The 9,581-nt window shown below is 55.9% G+C and overlaps 1 protein-coding gene across 2 annotated transcripts; it reads right to left on the bottom strand.

The window, feature by feature from the left end:
• Window positions 1–939: 939 nt before the first annotated feature.
• Window positions 940–3,719, bottom strand: GJA4 (gap junction protein alpha 4). Of its 2 annotated transcripts, none has more exons than XM_027059731.2 (2): window positions 3,600–3,719; window positions 940–2,461 (listed from the first exon to the last, which is right to left on the bottom strand). In XM_027059731.2, exon 2 carries the CDS (start codon window positions 2,439–2,441, stop codon window positions 1,440–1,442), a length of 1,002 nt encoding a protein of 333 aa, XP_026915532.1. In that variant the 5' UTR covers window positions 2,442–2,461; window positions 3,600–3,719; the 3' UTR covers window positions 940–1,439. The 2 variants fall into 2 exon arrangements, with proteins under 2 accessions (XP_026915532.1, XP_053067091.1); XM_053211116.1 differs by having other exon boundaries at window positions 3,596–3,679.
• Window positions 3,720–9,581: the final 5,862 nt, after the last annotated feature.

Raw genomic sequence — 9,581 nt, 5'->3', positions numbered from 1 at the left:
GGGTCAACTCTGCCAATACTGGGTTCATCCTCACCCGTACTTCCCCCATCCTGGATGGCTCACCAGGCCCTAAGCACCCCCAGGACCCCCTGCCCATTCCCCTTCTCTGTGCTTTTGCAAAAACAATTTTCTCTGCCCGAGTATTCAGCGTCCTCTTGCCCTTCCCAGTGAACTATTCATCCGTCACGATCCAGTTCCATTTTTTTTTAACATTTTATTTATTTTTGAGACACAGAGAGACAGAGCATAAGCTGGGGAGGGGCAGAGAGAGAAGGAGACACAGAATCCGAGGCAGGCTCCAGGCTCTGAGCTGTCAGCACAGAGCCTGATGCGGGGTTCGAACTCGCAAACTGCGAGATCACAATCTGAGCCAGTCGGACGCTTGACCGACTGAGCCACCCAGGCGCCCCATCCAGTTCCATTTTTTACTACTTTTACTGCAAACTTTGTGACTCAGAGGCAAGATTTCTCTGTACTCAGTGCATGGGGAGGAGATATGTTGCAGGCCTTTAGCGGGGGCAGACTAGAAAGGGCCTAGGAGGAGGCAAGTGATCTAAATCTGCCTCCCCAAATACCAAGGGGTCCAGAATGAGCTGGGATAGGGTAGAGGGCTTGGGAGCAGAGTGTCCAGTAAGGAAGCACACTGCACTCAGCATGGCCAGGGCACTGGATGGCCATGGGGCAGGATGGGGACAGGCAGGGGCTTTGGCCGTTGTGGGGGGCTGCGTGGTAGAGGCATTTCAAAAGGTGAGCGTTCAGGACTCAGGGCTGCTGAGAGGCAGGATGTAGGGGTTTGAGGGTTTAAGACGCTGGGTGGAGTTGGGGTTGCAGAGCCCAAAGACGGATCATACGAGACTGCAAAGAAAAGGAAGCCGGGCCAGGCGACTGCCCCCCAACCTCCCAGGAGGCACATCATGACAGCATCAGGACACACGTAGCTTGTGACCAAGTCTTGTTTATTTTAGAAGCATAAACAGTGGAACTAGGAAGGAGTGAGAACGAGACACCAGTCCCCTCGACAGGGCCAGATCCAGCACAGGCTGTGTGTGAGCTCTCTGACCCAGCAGCCTCAACCAGCCCTTTCCTGTGAGGACAACATGGGCAGAGGTGAATCTTTCATGAGGGAGGGGTAAATTGGCTCCGGGTTGCTCTGAACCAGGTGAAAAAGTCCAGAGGCCCCACAAGGCCCTTGGTCTGGAGCACCCCAAGCTGGCTTTGTCTGTGCCTGTGGCAGAGTCATGTTCTGGAGGGGGATCCATGGTGCCCCTCTGGTCACCAGGAAAGCCCCAGATGCTCAAACACAATCTGCAATGAGGGCTCCTGGCCAGCAAGCATCTGCTTCCCTTGCTCCCCTCTTTCCTGCAGTCTTTAGGGAGAGGGCATCCAAGGCAGCCAGACCTCCCTGGGCCCCTCTGTTGGGTGACATAAGCCCCAGCCCCCTACACATACTGCTTCTTGGAAGCAGAGCTGCTGGGGCGACTGGGGGATTTCTGACCACTCTCGGGAGGCGGGTCCAGGAAGAGGGGGGCCCTGGAAGAAGCCAGCCTCTCCTCCGTAGTCAGGTTGGCCCAGTTCTGCTCACTGGATGAGAGCCCATTGTAGGTAGGGCAAGGCGGGGACGAGGGGCCCTCGCCCACGGGGAGGTAGAAGAAGACCTGGTCAGGGTAGGGCTCCGAGGAGGTGCGCTGGGCCAGGGGCACATCCTGGCCCTGCCGGGCCCTCACCCCCCGGCTGAGGCAGCGGCACAGCAGGTGTCCCAGCTCCAGCAGGTTGAGCACCAAGGAGATGAGTCCGACCACCAGCATGAAGATGATGAAGATAGTCTTCTCTGTGGGGCGCGAGACGAAGCAGTCTACGAGGTAGGGGCAGGGGGCGCGCTGGCACACGAACACTGGCTCCATGGTCCAGCCATAGAGACGCCACTGGCCATACAGGAATCCTGCCTCCAGCACACTTTTGCAGAGCACGCTGGCCACATAGGTGCCCATGAGCGCCCCGCGGATCCGCAGGCGGCCGTCCTCTGCCACCGAGATCTTGGCCATCTGACGCTCTATGGCTGCCAGTGCTCGCTCCACGCGTGGGTCCTTGGCTGGCAGCGCCCGCAGCTCCCCCTCCTTCTGCCGCAGCCGCTCTTCACGCCGGGACAGATAGATGACGTGGCCCAGGTAGACCAGGGTGGGTGTGCTGACAAAAAGGAACTGCAGCACCCAGTAGCGGATGTGGGAGATCGGGAAGGCCTGGTCATAGCAGACATTGGTGCAGCCCGGCTGGGCCGTGTTACACTCGAAATCTGACTGCTCGTCGCCCCACACGGACTCGCCAGCCAGGCCCAGGATGAGGATGCGGAAGATGAAAAGCACCGTCAGCCAGATCTTGCCCACTACAGTCGAGTGCTCCTGGACTTGGTCCAGCAGCTTCTCGAGGAAGCCCCAGTCACCCATGGCTACCCGGCCTCCTCCGTCTGCAGGGAGATAGACGACACAGTCAGCATGACATCCTTCTCAGTTGTCCTGGCAACAAGCTTGCAGGGAGGTTGGCCACACCCATTTTACCTACAGGGACACTGAGGCTCAAGGAGGGGAAGGGACTGGCTTGGGGGCTCACAGCCAGCAGGGTGGTCAGGACTAAAAGCTGATCTTTGGATGATGGCTACTAGGTCCTTGTTTTGTCATACCTCTGTATCCCTCTTGTTCCCAGGCCAAGTCCCAGGATAACACAGCTCAAGATTTGGATCAAATTGAGGCTCCTGAGCTTATGGGAACAGAATCTGAGGAACTTACCCCAGGTCACATGGCTGTGCTATGCCCCTCCTTCCTTTTGCCCATGATGGGCTGGCTGTCCCCGACTGTGGGCAGTGGTGGTGCTATCTTCAGCTTCTCAGGGGGCCCAAAACCTCAGGTCCCTGCCCCCCTGCCCATGGTAAGTCACCCAGCTGACCTCACTCTAACCTTTGAGCTGTGGTAAGGGGCAGGTGGGAAGGGTGTTAGATGCTAAAGGCAACATCCTGCATTAGTTCCACCTGTCAACAATAGTGACCACCTGCCACTTAAGTATGGACACTGATCCTACCCCCTTCCTCCATACCCCCTGGGCCCCCAAGCTGTTGTTGATAAATTCTAGACTCTTAAAAGAACTGTCATAGCAGGGTGGAGGCATAGGCCACCAAGTTCCCAGAACACGGGGTATGGGGGAGGTGGGTGGGCAGAGAGCTGGGGGAAGAAATGCAGGGAAGGGGGCAGGGGAGGCGCTTCTTCAAGGAGCAAAGCTCTTTAGAGCCAGGCTCTGGAATGAGACTTTGGTCCTGGCTCCCTTTTGCTAACTAACCCTGGGTAAGCGTCAACCTTAGCACCTCAGTCTCCTCTCCTGTAAAATGGAAATAATACTCCCACCTCCTAGGGTTATAAGGATACAGTGAAAGAAGCCAGTAACGTGGCTTAGCAGAGAGCCTGGCCCGCAGCCGTCGCGCCTCCCCTGACCCCCAGCAACCCTCAGCCCGTGGCGGCCGAGTGGCCGGTGGCGGAGGCGTCTCCCTCCCCCCCGCCCCGCTCGCTCGTTAGCAGGTGGCGTCCTGGCCCTCCCCACCCCCAAGCCCAACTCACCGCCTGCCTGCCGGGTGGCCCAGGTGGCGGCGGGGTTAGAGCGACGGCGGAGCGGCGCCCGCGGGAGCCCTGCTGGACGGCGCCGGACGGCGGGGGCGCCTTAAATAGCGCGGAGGGGCGGGGTGGGGGCAGGAAACGCCACGGGAGGGCGGCGGGGCGCTTCTCAGAGCCGGGGGCGGGGACCAGGAGGTGCCGACTCCCTGTAGCGACGCTTAAGGAAAGGGCCCCGGGACTGGCACTGGGAATTAGGAGGCGGAGGGGGCTTGAGAGGCCTCTGGCTCCCCTTCTTCGCCTTCTGCGCGGTGTTTCGGCCCGGAACCCTCCCAGCCTCAGTTTCTTTGGCTCTGGAACAGGAGTTTTGCAGGGCCAAACCTTTCCCAGGTGGCTGGATTTGAAAGGATCATAGAGAGAACTTTCTGATCCTGCAACTGACCTGAGGGCTGTGAGGGATGGGCAGATGCGGATGAGGGTGTGGGGGTCTCCAGGGAAGGACCTTTCCTTGACCATGGGGTCCTCTTGCCCTTGGTCAGAAAAAAGAGAGAAGACCACTCATTTTTCAGGGTGCCACCGTGTGCCCCGCACTGTGCCCAGACTTGGCAGTCGAGGCTCATCAGGACGTGGGGACCACATCGGGAGAGAGGGGTTATATCTGCCCTCCCTAGAGTCCGTGGTGGAGCTGGGCTCTCAACCCAGCCTGAATTCTTGCGGAATTCTCAAACATCTCCACTCCTGGGCAGGCGATCAGAGGTCACTAAGCAACTCCCATAGATCACTGGAGACTGAAGAGGAGGGGCTCTCCACCTTTAGCTTGGATCCCTTGCTTATGCCTCTAAATGGGGAGGGGGCTCCCAAAGGAATGAAAAAGGGTGGGGGGCAGAACCTGCCATCCTTCATTCAGGCATCGCCCTGTCGATGAAAGTTAATGAGGGTCTGCTGTGCTGCAGCATTGTAAGTGGAGCTGGGGGGTTGACCATAGCCAGCCAGGTGTGGTCTCTGGTCTCCCACTCTCACTGGCTGCTACAGGAGGCCGGAATCGAGCATATCAGCCCTTGGGTAAGAGTAAAGTAGCAAATCTGGAAGGTTCTCCTGAGGACTACAGGGTGACTCAGAGGGGACTTGGTTAGGGACGTTTCCTGAGAAGACTGAATTAGCCGGTTGAAGGGGCTGCAAGGGGGAACATTCTAGGCAGAAGGAACAGTGTGAGCAAGAGCCTGGGTTGCAAGGTCTCGAGACCTTGGCTGCTGCCCCTAGGGTGCTGAGACTTTGCGGGGAGGAGGCCAAAGAATCTAGAAGTTGAGACTTTGCTGAGGACTCCTGTGCCTTTAGGCAAGTTGCTTAAACCCCTGTGCCTCAGTTTCTTCCTCTGTAGAATGGGGATGGTGATTGTTCCTACTGTGTGGAGTTGATAGGAGATCCAATCAGCACACAGCATAGTGGTACACAAGGAGTTTTCAAGTGAGCAGTGGCTAAAAATGTCGTGAAGAAACAGTTGTGACAAAAAGAGTCTGTGGGTTGGTCTTGATGGGAGCAGAGAGGACTGAGGGGAAGGAGACCCAGAGTGGAGTGGTGGGGGGTAGGACAGCTAAGGAAAGGAAACGTGGCAGGTGGGGGCTGAGGCCTGGGGCAGGTGGTGGAACGGTCCTGGTTTTTCTGCAGTAGGTTTTCTGCAGCAGGCTTCAGTCCTCGGACTCCCAGTGCCCCAGGGCTGGGTCCCTGAGGGTCCTGCCCTCAGCCCTGGCAAGCAGACTTCTGGGGCAGCAAGTGTGCTGGGCCTGGCTCAGACCTCAAAACTTCAGGATCAGACTGAGCTTGCTTCCCCTTCCAGGCCTGTCCCTCAGGGCCAGGCTGAGCAGAGCCTCCTCCCGGATTTCCAAAGCTGACAACTGCGCCCACTTAGTTCTGACCTCGGAGGGCATGAGAACGGAGGTCCCTGGAGGCGGGTTCTTACCACGCCCCCAAGACAGCCTCACTCTGAGTTCCTCTCCCGCTGCTGGGCCCAGGCTCTCCCAAGCCTTTCTGATCCCCTCTCCTGGAGGGAGAGAGGAGCAGGTGGAGAGGGCAAGGCATCCTTGGAACCCCACACCTCCCTCTCTTCCCACTGCCCTGACCCTGTTTAGGCCACTCAGTGTGCTCTCAGTAAGGCCTCCAGCCTTATCCCTCTCCCCCTTTCACTATGTGATTGAGCCATACTCCATTACTGTAGTTCTCTGAGCGCTCTACTTGTGCCCATGCCATTCCCTCTGCCTGGAGTGCCCTCACATGCCTAACCTACAAGTCTTTCTATGCTCTATGTCAACTTCTCCCAGAAGCCCCCTTGCTGTCTCCCATGGGTTAGGTGAGCCTTGGTGCCCTCAGTGGCTCACGTATTGCCCCTGGGTGCATTGTTTTATTTTGGGTTTTTGGGTGGCTATTTTTAAAAATTTTATTTTTAATTGTGGTAAAAAAAAAAACACATAAAATTTACCATCTGAACTGCTAAAAAATGTACCATTTAGTAGTGGTGTTAAGTACATTGACATTGTTGAGCAACAGAGCTCCAGAACTTTTTCATCTTGCAAAACTGAAACTCTCTACCGATTAAACCTCCCCCCACCCCATTTCCCTTCCTCCCACCCCGGGTGTGTCACTTACTGCATGAGACTGAGGGCCCCTAGAGGGCACGCAGCAGGGTCTTCTTTACATCCCCAGCACCTAGCAGAGCACCAGCCCCATATATGAACGTATTAATTCAGCACATTTTTACTGAGCACCCCCTGCTGTTGTGGCACTGTCTTAGACAGTGGTCCCTGGAGACCAACCAGGGAATGACAAGACTCCCTGTCCTTGGGGATTTTACACTTTAGCTGTGGGGAGACAGAACACAGAACCTGCTAGATGGCGACAAAGCTATGTGGAAAGCAGGGAGGGAGGGTTGAGCATGCTGAGGGTGCAGTTTTGATGTTGAGTAGAAGAGAGGAGATTGTCTCACTAAGCAGCGGGCATTTGATGCGCACCCTGAAGGAAAGGATGGAGCGAAAGAGCCTTCTGGACAGAGGGAACAGAGAGTGCAAAGGCCCCGAGGCAGGACCATGCCTGGCAGGAACATTTCCTGCTTGAGGACAGCAAGGAGGTCAGTGTGGCTGGAGTGAGGTGAGAGAGAAGGGGTGCATTCTGAGAGAGAGCAGATGAGGTGTGGGGTGGGCAGATCTTAGAGGCCCCTCAAGGGCTGTGTGAGATGTCTCAGGAGGTGCAGGCAGGGGGGTGACCCGGCCTGACCTGGGTTGTAAAGGATCCCTGGGTCTATGGTGCCGAGAATGGACTGTGGGGGTGAGCGGTGAATATGGACATCCCCCTTTGGGATGGGACTTGTTGCCCAGCTGTGGGAGTCTGGGCAGCTGACAGCCTCCAGCTGTTAGCCCTTTCAGGTCCACTCCAGCTGTCCAGGTGGCCAAGCTCGGGGGGTGGCCCCAGGCAGTGACTGAGCCAAGCAGCGGTCAAGGGCCCAGCCAACTCCACGTGACCGCCTCTAACCGACAATCTTTGCCTGATGGACACAGCACAACAGGTCTTGTCGCTCAGTCCCGCTTCCTCCCCTTTCCGTTCTTCTGCTTCCCAGAGCTAGGGCAGGAAGCAGGGACGTTGTTGTAGTAATCCAGGTGCGAGATGATGTGGTTGTCTCAGCTCAAGCTGCTGTAACAGAATGCCACACACCGGGGGCCCTAAACAATGGAAATTTATTTCTCACGGTTCTGGAGGCTGGAAGTCCAAAAAGGTTCTTGGTGAAGACCCTCTTCCCGGTTTACACAGGGCTGTCTTCTCATTGTGTCCTCACGTGGTGAAGGGAGAAAGGTCCTCCCTCTTCTGTGTCTTCTTCGAAGGGCACAAATCCCATTCTCGAGGGCTTCACCTCCCAAGGGCTCCACTTCCTAATACCATTACAGTAGAAATTAGGGTTTCAAGGTATGAATTTTGCGGGGACACAAACATTCAATCCATAATAGGAAGCTGAGACCAGGGTGATGACACAAGATAATCTCCTGTTTAGCTTGGGCTGCGTGGTGGCTGTTATTTCGTGCAGTAGGTGTGGTTGTGAAGGCTGTGTGTGCGTGAAATCTAAATCTATCATGTGCGTGAGGGAAGGAGGCTTGCAGTGAATGCTCATGTGCTGGGGAAGGAGGAGATAGAAGCGTGTACCCTGAGAAGAGAAGGCCAGGGGACATGAGAGCCACCTTGTGGTGACAGCGTTGTGTGCTGGGGACTCTGGATGGTGAACATTAGCTCCAGGTGTCCTGGATCAGGAGAGTGAGGTGCACTGCTCAGAACAGCTCTCAGGCCGAAGGTGGCACATCTCAGGACAGGGCTGGGACATCCTGTCAACCACGGTCCTCACCCCCAGCCTGGAGAAGGGGCCTGGGGCTGGAGGCTCAGTCTGTGCTGAGCTAGCCAGTGATGTCCTCTGGTTGCTCTGGCCTCCAAGCCATCCTTGGCCAGGCAGCTGAAACTGCCCTGGAAGATGCTGGAATGTGTGGCAGCAAGTAGGAGAGACCTTCCCTGAGACCTTTGCAATCATCCAGGCCAGGCTGGGACTGGCCTTGTTGTGGCCTGGGCAGCAGGCAAGCTCCTGCCTGGATATTTACTGAACACATTAGCACCATACTGCTGGGTTACCTTCAGTGTCTCATCTCTACAGCAACCCCAGGAGTAGTACTGCTCTGAGTGCTGGGATGAATATGGTCCCTTTGTCCCTCGGGTCAACTCTCCACCCTGCTCTGTGCCCCAGGAGGCTGAGCGATAACTGGCTGCCTCATTTGGCTCCCTTGCTCTCTGGATCCTGGTTGGGTTGTGTCAGTGGGAGCCACTGGCAGGAGAGCAGGAGATGAGAAAGTGAAGTTGGGGTATTTATTTGGTCGCTGGGGTGGAATGCATCCTTGCAGCTCCAGTGTGGCAACCCAGTCTGTGGCTACCCTGGTACAAGCCCCAGGGCACTGCAGTAGTGTTTGTGGTTTCCTTGATCATGCCCATACTTTTTAAGACAAATTGGCTCAGTTGGTTAAGCATCTGACTCTTGCTTTCAACTCAGGTCATGATATCATGGTCGTGAGATCAAGCCTGCATTGAACTCCATGCTGAATGTGGAGCCTGCTTGGGTTTCTCTCTCTCTGCCCCTCCCCAACTTGTGCACGTGTTCATGTGCATACGCACCGGCTCTCTCTCTCTCAAAATAAATAAACATGAAAAAATATCCCTCAAGGAAACTCTTTAAAGTTACTGGGTTTGAATGTGCCATCCGTTTTTTGCTGGGACCCTGACTGGTGCAATTCACATTGTAATGATGGCAAGACTGCCGTTCTGAAAGCTTGCCCAAGGTGCAGCGTGGTGACTGTGGTCATGAAGTGGTTAAGCTATGATTCAGACTGTGAGGGGTGGGTGTCAGCCCAACCCTGGGCCCTTTAAGCTTGGTTGGCTTACCCACCCCACTAATAGCCACACGAAAGAGCAAAGGTGAACCACAGCCTGTTCTGTGGACATAGTGATCTGCCCCCTCCTTGCCTGCATTGGCTCTTGGTTCACTGCTCCTAGATTTCTGGCCCCTGGCCTTGGCTTTGATGGCCACTAAATGTGTCTCTCATTAGTGGAGCCTTGCACCCCCTTTTGCTTTCCATTCCAGTCTGGCTTGAATGTTGGTGTCCCCTAAATTGCAGGTCACCACACAGTACTGGGGCGTGGGGTGGGGGGGGGGGGCGGCTGTTAACCACCCCAACTGTTGGTTACTGCAGGAGACGAGTATGTTACTGTCTCCCCTGACTCAGAGCTGTTTGAGTTCAGCTCCTGTTCTCCTATGCAGTCTCCACCTCCTGCCAGGGCCCCGGTGAGCCAACGATGCTCAGGGCAGATGGAAGGAGCTGCTGAATAATGCTTGAGTGAGGCTGGGACTCCCACCTTTAGAGGAGACAACCATCCTGTTGTGGCATATTATAAGGAGAATATGAATAACAGAGATTT

Source organism: Acinonyx jubatus, chromosome C1, assembly GCF_027475565.1.
Source record: "Acinonyx jubatus isolate Ajub_Pintada_27869175 chromosome C1, VMU_Ajub_asm_v1.0, whole genome shotgun sequence".
Taxonomy (NCBI): Eukaryota; Metazoa; Chordata; class Mammalia; order Carnivora; family Felidae; genus Acinonyx; species Acinonyx jubatus.
Note: the sequence above shows the minus strand (reverse complement) of the source record. Positions and strands in the feature narration are given on the sequence as shown.

What these genes read in the sequence shown, in the direction of transcription:
- GJA4 (XM_027059731.2), bottom strand. Translation starts at nt 2,441, where the DNA reads ATGGGTGACTGGGGCTTCCTCGAGAAGCTGCTGGACCAAGTCCAGGAG.